General features: G+C 44.6%; 1 protein-coding gene across 4 annotated transcripts in view; it reads right to left on the bottom strand.

Annotated features, from left to right (window-relative positions):
- The window catches only part of USP3 (ubiquitin specific peptidase 3), a 104,854-nt gene extending 97,418 nt beyond the window's left edge, over positions 1-7,436 (bottom strand). For 2 of the 4 annotated variants that reach the window (XR_013967079.1, XM_080807821.1), the window contains exon 1: positions 7,057-7,436. Coding sequence is in view for 3 of the 4 variants with exons in the window: in XM_080807821.1 (XP_080663947.1) it covers positions 7,057-7,147 (91 nt within the window). In the remaining variant the exon portion in view is untranslated. The remainder of the gene's footprint in view (positions 1-7,056) is intronic. The other 2 variants (XM_080807820.1, XM_080807822.1) reach the window with 2 other exon arrangements.
- Positions 7,437-15,304: the final 7,868 nt, after the last annotated feature.

Raw genomic sequence — 15,304 nt, 5'->3', positions numbered from 1 at the left:
GCTACATTGAGAAAGCTCATTTATTATATCTGAATTAAAGTAATATGAATTACAGCCAACAAAAAAAATTAGATCTGTGAACTGTAATGAAGTTAAGAAATTCAAAAACAGCAGTTTTCTTCCAACCATATTACCAATCTTGTTCCAACTTGCCTGTACTTTAATCAATAAACAGGGAGAGGAACTACTAATCAAATACAGAATTTTAAAATTATTTTCAAATTGTGGAATTTAAAACGTATTTCATGTCAAAATCTTCAAAGGAATTATTTTAAACACTTTAAATCCTTTAAATTATTAAGCACTAAGTTACCGGATGACAAAATAAAGACCCTGCTTTTTAAAAGGCAAGCTAAAAGTATGGTTTGAATGGTATTTGAGTCCAAGCTTTGGGCTATCTCTAATACCCCCAAGCATCTTAAGCAACTCTCTTAATCTCTGTCTCAGTTTCACAATCCATAAAACAGGAAAAACTACAAGGATGGGCAGTTAATTAAATTAGTCAGGATTAAACGCTAGCAAACTTCTTTGAAGTTACTTTATGTTGTTCTCCATTCTCCTCCTACTCAGTAAAACTAATAGATGAGGAAACATCTGGAATTACTATAGATACTAAAATCTGTAGACTCACAGCAGTTAAAAGATGATCTCTACATACAAGTTTTCAAGCCAAAGATCATTCGAAACCCCCAAAAGATTTCAGGATACAATGGCAATGAACAAGTTTTAGGTAAATTTCCTTTCAATCTAAAAGATACCTACCCTTATCTACATTCTTAAATCAGACGTATGAATCACAGAGCACCTTGAGAGGTCCTGGCACAAAAAAAATTCTAGGTAAGATGAAAAAGCTGTTACTGATATTAATGCTATTCTCACCATTCTAAACTGTCAATCAAGGTAAGCTTCATGACATACCCTCCAAAAAGTACTAGCCCCTGCTGAGAACCTAAGTACGGCCTTCTAAGCCATCTGTCCAGGAAAGCTCTATTAAAACACCCAGAATGCAGTTGCTCTAATGTCTAAAGGAGCTATGAATAAACATGAAACACTAAAATACACTAAGCTGTATACATTTTCCACTTCAAGCACTGATAAACTACCTACCCAACTCTATTCCAAGGCCTAGTTTGAACACAAAACCCATCAGTATGTTGGTGGGAAACTGCAGCCTAATCAAAGGGAAATAACACTTTTTTTCAAAGAAGGAAAAATATATAAAATAGCTCAAGAAACACAGAAAAGCTCCAAAAGAAAGAAAAAACAAAGTTAGGGGGAAATGTAAAAGGAAATTACTCCCTGATGGAAGAGGTACTCAATTAAATTTTAAAACAGGAATTTAAATTACTCACTGAGCTACAAGCTAAATTACTCACTATTCTGCTTACTGAGTTACAAATACTATAAAATGTATTTCTAAATCTAGTTTCAACAATCCAAAAATGAATCTATTAAATTCCAGCAAAGAAGGAAACTGCATAAATTGGGGGGAAAGTAGGATGTTATAAAAGCCTAAGGCTAATCCTATAAAAGCAAATAATGATGAGAAGGAATTATTTTGAAAATAAATGAATAATGGGAAACTTAAACAAAGAGTTCACATCTCCCCTCAACTCCATCCTTACTTCTGCTTTGGACATGAAGGATATTCTTTGTATACTACTAAGAATGCCATTTAGAAAATGACTTCTGATCAATGCGTCAAAACTTCACAACAGCAAAATGTTAGGCTCAATGCCTAGACTACAGCCTCTTCCAACAAACACATGGAGCACATTCTAGACTCTAGATCTTTCACATCTACCACCAATTATTTAGAGACTTTGCTGAGGCTGGTTTAAGGTTCTGGGGGGAAGGGGCAGCACTGCCAGAAAAACTAGAAAAACAATTACATTTGACCTAAGCTTACAATTATTACCAATGAAGTTTAAGTTCTTCAGAAAAGTATATATAAAATTCAAATGTTAACCTCCAGAATTAATGTGATAAAGTATCACCTGTCCATTGATTTTTAACTGTCCCACCCACATATACACTAAAATGTTCACCTGCCCATCTATAAACAAATAATGTCAAAAGAATTCAATTTCATTGTGGTAACATTGCAGAAGGCCACTTGCTCATAATCCAGTCAAAGTTTATGTTACCGAGGAAAATACTGGGAGAAAGGACTGGTGAAAGCATTCTACAGGAAAGTTCACTTTGTGTTTATTTTCAGCATGGAAGTTTAAGGCCATTCCAGCCATGATCTAAATGGAAGAAAAGTTCCTTCATTCATTAAGCAAATATTTACTGAGTGTCTTGTTACATGCTAAGCACCTAATAAATACCTCAAACAGTGCTACCAAAAAGCAGTAAATGCATGTGACCTAAGGATGAACAAATGACTGATCCTGTTTAGAAAATGTAATCTACTGGTCAAGAGTCTTTTTTAGATGGAGGGTTGTGAGAGAAATATGATACAAAATAACCTACCACCAGATCAAGGTAATTTCTCACCTTTATCACAAGCTTTACTACAAATTACACATTTATTACCACTGGCAAGGATCAATAGCTCCTTAGCTTACTAAATGGAGCGTCAAAAAAAAAAGGCAGGATTATCTCTAATATCCACCCCAAACTGCAGAACATTTACTTCTTTTATATTTGCTCTTCCTGGGTAGAATAATGTGAGGGCAACTGTTTACTGGAAAATTAAAGAGGCATTCTCAGCTCTTCAAAGAATTAATCAGGGAAAATTCTCATGCCTATGCTATTAAAATATCTCCAATTTAATTGGCTATTTTATTTCACACAAACCCTTGAGGTCCAAATGCTTATTCTTTGGCTTTCTTTAGTTATTAAAACAGTTGTGTTTAGGGCATCATTTTAAACAATTTGCGTTCTTTCCCCTGTATTTTACCACTGGTTCAGTCCTTCTACCCACAAAAATAAGAAATGCCCAAGTCTCCAGCTTCTGAAAATAACATCTGGTATGTGCACATAACAAAACTCTTGAGAGAATGTCCCAGTTTTTAGTTAAAAATTTTCACTTAAAATGAGAATGCCTTTAGCAAAGATTAAACATAAATCAGTTTTTACCTTATTAGGAAATTGCTATTTTCAACATTTACCTTAAACCACAACATGGATTTATCTACTAACCTGTTAGCTTCCTCTCACCAACTAGATTAGACTGTAACTTTTTTTAAAAATCTTTTTTTAAGATCTTATTTATTTATTTGACAGACAGAGATCACAAGTAAGCAGAGAGAGTGGGAGGAAGCAGGCTCCCTGCTGAGCAGAGAGCCCAGGACCCTAGGATCATGATCTGAGCGGAAGGCAGAGGCTTTAACCCACTGAGCCACCCAGGTGCCCCTAGACTGTAACTTTTTTGAGAGGAGGGATGATGACCCCAACAGAACTAGATCGGTTCCCAGCTAATGTATTTTAAAAACTCTGTAAGTCTCTGCAAAGACATACATGTTGCTAGCCTTTAGGATTTCTCTAATTTTTTAAAGCTATTTTAATTAGAGCAGTTATCCTTCACTGCTACTACAGATGTATATTAGTAGATTCTCAAAGTGTGGGCCTGGACCCCTAAGAGTTTCCAAAACCCTGTCGGGGGCAGTATGTGTAGTCAAACATTTTCATGAATAATATTAAGATGTTACTTATATTGTTTACCCTCATTCTCTCACAAGGGTGCAGTGGAGTTTTCCAGAGTCTACATGATGTATGATACCTCAAGAGACTGAATGCAGAAGATATGAAAATGCAGCTGTTTCCTATTAAGCTAAACAACAGAGTTGCAGAAATGTAAAATAATGCCACTCTCCTCATAAAATTTTTGTTTTGAAAGTATAGTTATTTTCTATAAACCACTATCTCTATTAACAGGTAACAGATTAATTACTGTTATTTGTAAATGATTTAATAAAATACATTTAAAATTTTTGTTTTAATTCTAGTACAGCAAATATCAATAGATACAAGCCATACAAAGGTTGAGTTCTCAGTAAGTTTTAGGTATAAAGGGGTCCTGAGAACAAAAAGCTTGAGAAGAACTGCAATACACAATTACATAACCTAACACACAGTGCCTTCCATAGATAAGAAGCTCAAGTCAATGCTGAAGTATAATTACTTCTTACACCCCCTAATCTTGTTGAGTAATATATCTCCTTGCAAGCATAATTCGGCATAAAGCCAGTCTGTCCTAGGCCCTATTTAAGGGCCTTTAGATATTTAAGTATGAGGAGTCCTATTTATAAAAATGTTCTGGCCTGTAATGCCACCTATTACTTCCATAGTGTTAAAAGAGTTTCCCAACATCTTCACAAAAAAATTACTTTGTTCATCTTAGCAGCAACCTGTGAAGTAAATGTGAAGTATTACTCCTTTTTTACATAAGATGACATAAGAAACTGATGCTCAAAAGAAAAAGAACTACTTGTTCAAGGATGTATTGCTAGCTAGGAGAGCCTAGGATGTTGGCCTTTTGCAATTTGCTTGTTTGCCTTAAGGCTGTTTCACCGTGGTGTAATTGCAGGCTCCCAAAAAAAACAAGGCAAGGGCATTACTTTTATTGTCCTACTGCCAAAACAGGGATTTTTTTCTTCCCTCCTTAATAAGAACGTAATCAGACTCAATACCCGGTCACAGCATTATTCAACACACTGGCTACCCTTTTGGTCCACTACTCCAAAAAAAAAAAAAAAAAAGAAAGAAAGAAAAGAAAAGGAAAAAAGAAAAGAAATCCAAGAGTGTTAGGCAATAAATGCCAGAATACATATTACTCCAAGATGATGAATTAGTTAAGAGCTCACAAATTTACTAATCATTTAATCACTGAAACAGGCAGGCAAGAACAAGATCAAGCTCAATACAATACGAGATTATATCAAGAATGGATGTCAACAGGTTAAAATGGGAGCCCACATGAAATGGGTTCAATTCACAAAATATGGACAGAAGAAAAAAAGCCACATAAAGTTGTTAAACGAGCTTTATTGGTTCTACAAATCCAACTACATGACTAACCACCCTTGTATACCAATGTCAGAAAAAAACTTTGTTGTAAGATGCAAAGACGCCATCCTTCTCCTAGGAGAGAAATGACCCCATCCTTACCACTAGAAATACTACTTTGCTGTTGCTATCAGCAAAAGTCTCTTAGTTATGTTCCATTTTACTTTAAGTTCCTCAAGAGATACTCAGTTTTCTGCACTCTTTTCCACAAGTCAAGTGGACTCCCTGACTGACAAAGGCAAGATTGACTCACAACAGGATATCTGCCACTTGCATAAACTCTCTTCCTTTTTTAGATGCTTGTGCCCAGTGAGGCCATCTTTAAATTTGATGTGAGTTTACCTAAAGCTAGTAGTGCACTGTCCCCTTAGTATCCCTGAATATACAGATGAGCAAGAGCATCATTCCTCATGAGATATGCTCTTCCTAGTGTTTACTTCGGTCATTTGGTTTTTTTTTAATCTCTTGGGGAAAAAAAAAATTGAAAGTTACAGTTTTAGCACCATAGCTATAGCTACAATTACAGCTAAGGCACCCCCATTCAATTTGAAAAGCAATTTGATACTCCTTATTTGTTTTTCCATACTCAACATTCACTGTGGAAGATAAATTCTTAGGTGAGAGCTAATTTATGCAGGTTTCTGCACCCTCATTAAAAAAACTGCAATACTGCACTGTAAAGCCAATTAACCAGTTAATCTTTAAAGGCTTCACGCAGAAAAAGATAATCTGACTTTACAAAGCCAAGCAAAGCATCAAACCTTTGAGAGCTCAAAAAAACCGCAGTTATTTCTATTCTTAACTGTAGAATACTTGTTTCTTTGTGGCGCTGCCGATGTTTCTCTCCAAGGACATAATCACCATTTAAGAAGTAACCTGTCAAAAGTGTTAAGGCATTCTCCAAACTACCTTCCCAGCTCCAAACCGCAACGAAAAATGTCACATACCTAAATCGTACCATTGCTCTTTTCCTTTATTTCTTCAAATGAACTTAAGGTTTTTGAAATGCACAATTCAAATTTTACACTACACCTCAAGCTACCATTGATCATCTCAAAGCTAATAAACAAAGACTCTAGCGGCGGCACCAGGGCCCTACCAGGAAGTAATCAAAGCAGTGTGGCTGGTGCGATCCTAAGTCGCTAGAGCAGACAATAAGAGGGCACTGGGGCTTCCAAAGAGCCCAGCCAAAGGAGTTAAGATGCTGAAGTAACGCAAAAGCATTACATAAACCTAATAGCTGTTCTACGGCACATGAACCTGGGACTCCTAACCCAATTTCAGACAACCCAAAACATCTGAACGGCAACTCGAGCGGTCCCTCCAAACCAGCTGCTGGCTCAGCCTCCTGAGCTTTTTAGCCTGCAGCCTGTTTTCAAACTTCACCCTCCCTGGCTGATGAAAGACTCCGACCTCCGCCGCCCGAGTTCCGAATTCCGAGCGCCTCTCGGGGCTGAGGGCTCCCACCTGGCGTGGATCGAGTTGCCCGAGCCTGCCGGGAAGCGAAGGGAAACGAAAGGAAGCGGGGCCGAGGAAGCGGCGAAGGGGCCCAGCGCGCCCCGCAGCCCAGACAAAGCTGCGCCGGGAGAGCGGCGCTTTTCTCCTCAGTCCGAGGAGGGACGCAAAGCCGGGCCCCGCCACACGTGCGGCCGCATCGTGGGGGCCGGACACCCGCCCCCGTAGCCCCGCACCCGGGCCGAGCACAGCCCCCCAGCAGGGCGGGGCGGGGGGGCCAGCTGCCTGCCAGGATCCCCGCCCGCCGCTGCCCCCACGCGCTCGTGGCCCCCGCTGGCTCCCGCCCCTCTCGGGCCTCTCCTCAGCCGGCCGGGCCGTCGGGCCGCGGGAAACAAAGGAGCCGCCGCCGCTCCACCCGCCGCGCCCGCCCGAGCCCGCCTCACCGCGTACCCCTCCCCAGCCGCCGGGCCCGGCTCGCCCTCACCCCTTCCCGCGTCCGCGCGCAGCCCGCCCGCGGTCCCTAGACGGCAGGCCCGGCGAGGCCGGGGCCTCGGGTGCGCGGCAGGGCCGCCCCGGGGCCGCACTCACCGCTGCAACACCAGGACGACGGGGAGCCGTTGGGGAACTTGGCTGAGTCCGGAGCGATGCAGACGCTGGAGCTGAGGTGCGGACACTCCATGACCACGAGTAGGGAGGCGAGGAAGACCGAGGCTCGGGGACCTGGAGACGTGTGGGCGGAGGGGCTCCGAAGGCTCCGTCTGGGGTCGCTCCTCGCCGGGCGCTCGGCCGACGGCGGCTACGTCCCGAGCCCTTGCGTCAAAGAAAGCAAAGGCTTCCGGGCGCCGTGTTTTCCCACCCGCCGTCTCCAGAAGCCCCGCTCCGAAGAACGTGGAATTCTGGGATCCGGGTTCTACCGCCACCCCCAGGCGGAGGGCTTCCGTCTTCCCAGGCCGGCCCCGCCCCGCCCCAGACAGGCCCCGCCCCCAGACAGGCCCCGCCCCCGCCCACTCCCTCCGGGTGGGGTCCCGGAGCGTGCGGGCGGGTGGCCCAGAGATTCAGGCTGCGTTCACGAATGCTCCCCAACTCTGCCGCACGGGGCGACCGCGGCTTCTCCCTCCACCCCACAACCCCACCGGTAAGGGTGGGGCGCCAAGCCCCGGCACGCGGGGCAGGTCCGCTGCATTTACCGTGGCGGAAGGAGTTCTCTCAGAGAAGACTGATCCTGCGTGTGGCGTGGTGGTCTGACGACACTGTGGTAGAAAATCTAGCCACTCATAAAAGTGTGAAAAAGAAAATAAAACCACTCGGGCAAACAGGCACTAAAGGTCCCATTTTACACATGAAAACATAAGCTCAGAGAGGTTAAGTTACCGGCTCCCGGTGGCCCAGCGGGCTGCCTCGGTCCGAGAGCAATCCCGATTTAGTGTTAGGCTCCCTGTGACAGGTGCGATACTGACCCACTTACAGGTCCTGAACACGTGGCCTTCAGCCAGCCACCTGGGTACTACGTGGGTGGGCCCTCGGGGGCGCCCACGAATCTGGGATCAAATCTTTTCACTGTGACTCACCATCTGCGTTACGTGGAGCACGTGGTTGGACTTTTCAGACCTCACTCACCAGTGGAGGTTCAAGTGAGATATTTATGAGCGGAGGTTTGCTGAGCGCAAAGTCCGAGTTACCAGGTGATAAAAAAGGAAGGGATTCAACATGTGTTAAACACCCACTATTGCCTTCTAGCCAAGCACTTTACACACAATATCTCATTTAAACCTTGCACCACACTGCCAGCTGCTGTTGCCGTACTCTTTTTGGCCTGAGGGAAACTGAGTTTGTAATTGGTTAATCCGCGCGGGGACTGGATCCCCAGCTCCTTGACCTCTTTATGGAAAAGGGGACAGTGCAACCCTTAAGGGGCCGCTTGGGGAGGCATAACCGCCCCCCACCCCGCCCCAGCTAGCCTTCGATCTCTCTGGGGAACCGCCTTGAGGACGTCAGGGGCTATTACCAATATTGCCTCAAAGTTGGGGCTTCTTGTAAAACCCGGCGGAGGAGCTCGAGGGCCAGGAGGCGAGCAGGGGGAAGGGGGAGGCTGATGTGGCAATCCTGCGGGCAGGGCGAAAGGGGGAAGGAAGGTCAGGAAATGATTAACCGGGCCGGGTAGTGGTTAGAGCAGGGCAACTCCCCGCAGCGCAGTCGTGGAGGAGCCCAGGGACGCACTTCTCAAGCCTCCTGACTCCCCGTCTCCTCCCCACACTCCCTCTGCCACCCCTCGCTTTCTTCCACACGCTTCTCTGCGGCTTGGTGTTCAGTCACCTGGGGCATCTCTACCCACCCTTTCCCCCGGTAATATTTTGAAATTAAAGCTCTCTGTCGCTTTCCAAGTTTTATTTGATTGCTTTTAGAGCAACCCTCAGTCTGGAAATTTTAGGACAGTGAGGAGTTGTGGAAAGTGCAGCTGCTCAAATCCTAGCTCTGTTGCCTACTTGCCGTCCAACTTCATCAAGTGTCTGTAGTCCTCCCAGGCTTTTTTTTCCTTTTTTTAATCTGTAAAACTGGAAAAATTATACTTATCTTACAAGGAACATGGGAGAAGTCATGAGAATTGCCACTTCTTAGTAGATAGCCAATAATTTATAAAGTCTTTTTTTTTTTTTACTAGCCCCTGAGGGCATACTACACTAGGAAGGGAGTGGATAAACAATTAATCAGACCTTTGCTCAATCTGACCTTCCAGCCCTCTCCGGTTCTTCTTCCAAGGCCTGGCTAAACCAACCTCTGGTTCTCTCCAGACAACTATCCCCTCATTTAGTATCCATACCCTCTCATTTAGCTATGGAGCATGCGGTGACCCATGTCGCCTTCCATAAACAGCATGTAATGCTTCTTTTTCCACCCTCAGAGAGACTCAGTTTCCTTACCCTCTAGACCTCAGCTTATATACATCACTTCCTCAGGGAGGCCTTTCCTGACCCCACTCCACCCCCAGGTTAACTCCAGATATGTGATGCCCTTGTCTGCCCTCACACTCTGCCTTTTTAAAACACTTTCCATGCATGTAATTATTTGTTTAATGTCTCTCTCCCCCTTGGAGGTCCATAAGGGTAGCAAACAAGTCTGTATGGTTTCTTGCTGTATTCTTGACATAACGAGTGGAACTTGGAGGATGGCCAATAAATAAGTGATAATAAATGAGTGATCGATTAGCAATGTCTACCATGGGCAGGGACATAGAAAGTGGCAGGTATATGTCAGGTATTTGCTTCTCCCCTTCAACCCCCAGGTAATCTCTAAATTTCCTTTGGGCTTTGAGTTTATCATTTTAACGGCATTAGGAATGTAAAAGCACCTGAGGTGTAAACTGCTAAAAAAAGAAGGAAAAGATGATTTTCCTTAGCGTCTTCTCCTCCCAACCAGAATTTAAAACTCCTCGGAGCAGGGGCCCTAATTTAGTCATCACTGACTGCTAAAGTCCCCAGAGGGTGAACTATGACTATCAAACAGTCCAAAGAAGCTGGGCAAAAATCAGAAAGGCCCTCCTGGGGCTTTCACTAGATTTCCCTTAAACTAGAGAGAGAACTTTCCTGTGTCTCTGAAACTTTTCGTAATTCAAACAAAGCAAAACAAAACAAAAAAAAGAACTTTTTGGGAAAAAAAAAAAAACCCTTCCTGGTGAGTAAATGTGTCAAACTCGGGGAAGACCATGGGTGCACACTGGGAAATCCTCTTTCTCTGTCCCTAATGTCTTCGCTACATATTACAACGTTTGGTTTTTTGTTCTTGGCTCGCATCCCTTTGGCGCTGAGGAGCTCTGATACCTTAGAGCCCTAGTGGGGACCTCGGACCCGAGGATTCCCCAAACAGCTCCCTCCCACCCCCGCCCCGAGGCTCAGGCGGGGAATGGGGGCGCTCCTGGCAGAAGTGGCAGGTGTGTTTTCAAAGTTTGCACCTTTCAGAGGAGAGGAGTAGGTAATTTCGACCACGCTATCAAATGTTTCCCTTCTAAAAGATATATACATATATATATGAGGGGGGGGTGTTGCCAAGAGGGGACGTCATACGTTACCATGGGAACAACGATCAGGAAAGGTCTCAAGGTTGGTGTGACCTTCCCCTAGCCTTGTACATGATACTTGTAGCAGAATCGGGGTCCCGAAGCAAGGATTACAAACTGACCAGGCCCTGGAGAAGACTTAGGTCTGACTGTCCCCACGCAGGCAAGGCTTACTGGAAGCACCCAGAGAGCTGAGTTAATTATTTACCCTAGAGATCCCCCCCCCCCCCCCCCAGGAGCACAGCCTCTTTGGGAAACCAAAGTTAGATCTAGAGAAGGCTCGGTGAATATTCGGGTGGGCGGGGGCGGGGAGGAGGAACAGTGCGTCAGGGACTCTTTTATCACCTGGTTTAATTTTCCAAGAAGCACTAATCTGATACTTCCTTGCTTGCTCACTTGTGTATCTACTATCAGTTTCTGCCGTTAGAACAGAGACCTTCCCAGTCCTGCTCACTGAGTGACTTCCAGCTCCTGGAATTCTGCCTGGTACCCTGCAGGTCCTTGTAACTATTTGAATGACTGAATGAAGGGGGGGTGGGCGTGGCCTTTAGCCAGCCAGGGCTCTCTTCGGCTCTCAGGAATCCCAGCAGCCTCGTTCTCCCATTTCTTCCCATTTACCCCTTTTGCTCTATCGCCCTGCCCAAAATTATTCAGTGGCTCCCCATCTCTGGCAAGATAAATCAATCGAAAGCCCACCTGCCGTCACAGTCACCTGTCCCTCCTCCTTTGCTAAAGCTTATTTATTTATACATACATACATAAATACATACTGTTCCAGCAGTACCGAAAATGGCTCCTTCATTATAGAAAACGTGCTTCCTTACGCTTCTGGGTCCTTCCCCACGTGTTTGCCTTCTACCTGACCAACTGCTACTCCTTCCCCATGAAGCACATAACCTCAAGGAAGTCCTCCATCACTCACCTAAGCAGACTTTTAAGCCCCCGCCTCCAACCCCACCACCCATTCTGTCCCGTTAGCTTGTCACATAGTGCTGTTACTTTATGCTTTCCGCTCAGTCTCCCTTGGAACAGATGCTTTTCTTTTTCTCTATGGATACTAGGCACCTCGTTCAGCAATTGCAGCTATTAAGAAAAGATCGTATTTGTTGATTAAATGTTGAAAATGCTCCTTTTGAGAGTGATTATATCATTACGTGAAAGAATTGCAATTATGTGACAACAGAAACTTAACTTCTATTGTGTCCCAACTAGGTGCCAAATACAGTAGCAAGTGGTTTACATTTCTTCTTTAATCCCCATAACAAACCTGAGAGGTAGGTATTATCATTTTCAGTTTGATGATGAAAGAACTAAAGTTCAAAGAAGGTGAATTAAGTGCACAATTTTACACAATTAGTACTCATTCTTTTGTCAAAGGTGATAGAATTTCCCCCCTCATATACTTGTTCAGTTAAAGGATTTTGCAGTATTATGTGGGGAGTAGCTGAAGTTCCTAATAACGAAGTCTCTTAGGCACCACAGGACACAGAATAACCTTCTGAGTAACTGAAGAAAGAATCATTTCGTACCATTGTAATAATCATTACATCACCAACATCCTTATTTGTATTGCTTTTAACGCTTTCTTCTTTACCACGGAAATATGAACTTCACAGCACTTTCAGGAAGGTGATGAGAAGGTTCTCTTTAAACATTTAAAGACCCACTTTGTGGCTAAAGCACTGAATGATTAAGCAAAAACAGTGTGGTCCTAGCGCCAAACAACTGTGACAGTGAAGGAATTCCTTCTGTCTCTAGGCCTTAGTCTCCCATCTGTAAAATCAGGGAGCTGAATTAGATGCTCCCCAAGGGCCTTTCCAGAGTGAGCCTCCAGTGATCCTGTGGTAGCTCATGGCCACGCAGGGACACTGGCAGAGGCAGGATGATCCTTGTATCTTGAGGCAGAGACTGCTGGCTGTTCACCCCAGACCTGTTTTTTTTTTTTTTCCTCCTGGGTTCACAACTAGAAATTTCTCAGCTTCCCTTGTGACTAGGTGTAGCCATTTTTAGTCAATGGAGTCTGAGCAGAAATCGTGAGGATCAGTCTTGGCTGGCAGTGTGGACAGCTGCCCAAGACAAAAATACTTCAGTGTCCAGTTTTGCTTATCAACACTGAAGGAAGTGGGGGAAATGTATTAGGACAGATCGGGGAAAAAATGTGGGTCTCCACAGCTTCCAGTCCATTTCTTTCTGTGTTCTCTCTTCAACTATTCATTCATTTGCTCAACAAATCTTATTTGTGCTCCTGCTCCATGCCAGGCTCTGAAGATACTGGGACTCAGAGCCTGGTGCTATTTGGGGTCCTCCTCTACTAACACATTGCCACTATCAAGATGGAAAGAGTTGTGGTATCACTCCTTTCCCCTTGCTTGTTCACTGCCTGACTGGACATCAGAGGCTTTGAGTTTCGAAGTGCTGTCTAGACAAGGAGCTTTAAGCCTTCTAATTGTGAAAATGGTTTTACATGTAAAGGGCCTGTCTTGGTGCTTGGCATACAGTATTTCTTCAACAAGTGTTCATTTTCTTGATGGCTTGTTAAATAGGTGGAAGTGGAAGGTGGAGGGCGATGGCTTGAAATCATTGATTCTAGTATAGTTGGCGCAGAAGGTTAGATTTTTGTTCTTTTAAAGGGATCCGTGCCAGACCACTCAATACATATCATTCTGTAAATACCGATGCTCAAGGCACATGGGATACACAAAGTGTATGAGGAAGGGCAAGAGAAACAGACCAGCAAGTAGGCAATTGCAACACGATGTGATAAGTGCTAGGAGGGGAAGTACAGGATGTTGCTTAGCCACAAACAAGGGGCTACGAACCCAAACTTGTTGGTGAAGGGAGGGAGGAAGCATCAGGCAGGGCTTCCTGGAGGAAGTGACATACGACCTGAGGCTTGATTGATAGCAGGTAAAGTGTGGTGGGGGGAGCAAATTCTCAGATACTTGGAGAGGACTGGCTGGAGAGTCATGCGGAAGGAGATAGAAAGATGAAAGATGAGGCTGGGAAGTGGGCAGAAGACAGACAGTGTAGGGCTGCTGACTCCCCCAAACAGAGAACTGCCAACATAGAGAAGTCTGGGACCCCAGGACTCTGGCAGCTTTCGGGATTGCACTTTGCTAGGTCCTAGGAAAGGGGATAAGGGTGCAAAGATGCAGAAAGATAGGCGATAAGAGAGTAAAGAAAGGCATTAACAGTTATTAAACACCCATAAGATGTTGAACTACTTAGTCACATGGAAAATGCAAACTTAAAACCACAGCACATACCTACCTAGAGAAAAGAAGCAAGGATTAGAATGCACATGTGACTCCCCCTACCCTAATCATGAAGGGAGACTGTTCCCCGGAAGAGCTTACAACCCACTGAAAAGGAGAGGCTCATGTACTTTAAGAAGTAGAACTTTGATGAGGAAAAGAATCCTAGGCTTGGAGAACCTCCCTCTCTGCTTTTCCCTCTTCTTTCCTAACCTTAATTGGACCTGACAATTCAGCTATCTAGAATATTCAGCTAACCAGAAAATGAGATTCTCGAAATCCAGAACATAGTCCCTGGCCTTCCTGTCGGGTACCTGACGCACTGGAAAGAAGTCAGGCTTTGGGGCCAGACTAGGGTCCTGCTTCTGCCACTGGCCTGCTGTGTCACTTTAGGCCAGCGGGCTGACCTCTCTGGATCCTCTATAAAATGGGAATAATAAGAGTTGCTTCCAAAATGGTGACTTCCCTACTTAATTCTCCATCTCCCTTGGCCAGATACTTCATGTTTGGAAAGAGAGAATAGGGATTCATGTGTTATGATCAGAACCATTTTTCTGAAGTTGCCAACACCCATAACTTCTGCATTTATGTAATTACACATCAAAGGTCATGAGCATATTTTATAATTACATTGTCTAGAAAGCTCTGCTGTGGCTGACTCGGTTATAAATTGGCAGAAGCAGGGATGGGGGGGTATTTAAAATTATTATCTGAAGAACAATGATGGGAAAGTAGGGAAAAGGCCTTAGAGCCCTCTTGGCCATTCTCAGTCACCTGCGGAGTGGCTCCTACTTTGAGGCTGGAAACAGAGACCAGCAGCAGTGAGGCTTTCCAGAAAATGATCCTTCTTAAGAGCCCTTTTGGGGAAAAATGATTAGAGAGCTGGAAAGGTCAGGAGTTTCACAGAGGAGGAAACTGCTCCCAGAGAGGTGTCACGTTTGCCCAGCACTCTGGAGCGTCCTCTGGTTGGCTCCTAACACCACAGGCCTCCTCGCTCGCTGAGTCTGTGTAAAGCCAAGCTGGAGAAGAGTGTTCCCTTCGTGTGGCCTTTCCTGTGCTCTTCTTGGTTCTACTGGGAAAAGAGATGGCTACAGAGGGAAAAACGCTGGAAACAGCAGTCAGTAAGCAGTCAGTATAGCAGGCTCCTCCACAAATAACTTCTAGACTCAAGCCAGTGAGCCCTCTGAAGGCAGCAGTAGCCCAGCATCAAGTCCCTGGCGTCTGCGAGGCGCTCAGGGAATTATGTGACTCTGGTAAATCAGTGTATGTTAAGCAGTGAGCTCAGTCTAATGCTTACTCTGGGAGGACATACAAGAAATTGGTAACAGCTGTTGGCTCTGGGGAGGGAGGCTGGGTGGGAGCAGCGGAGGGAAGGAGGGCAATTCATTTTTCACTGTACACCGTTTTATTTCTTTGGAGTTTTGTGCTACTGGTTATCAAAAAGGTAAGTTGTATTTATTCCTTTTGTATTTTATTTATTTATTTGACAGAGAGAGACACAGCGAGAGAGAGAGAGAGAGAGAGCGAGTCC

This window comes from Martes martes (genome assembly GCF_963455335.1).
Source record: "Martes martes genome assembly, chromosome: 7".
NCBI lineage: Eukaryota > Metazoa > Chordata > Mammalia > Carnivora > Mustelidae > Martes > Martes martes.
Note: the sequence above shows the minus strand (reverse complement) of the source record. Positions and strands in the feature narration are given on the sequence as shown.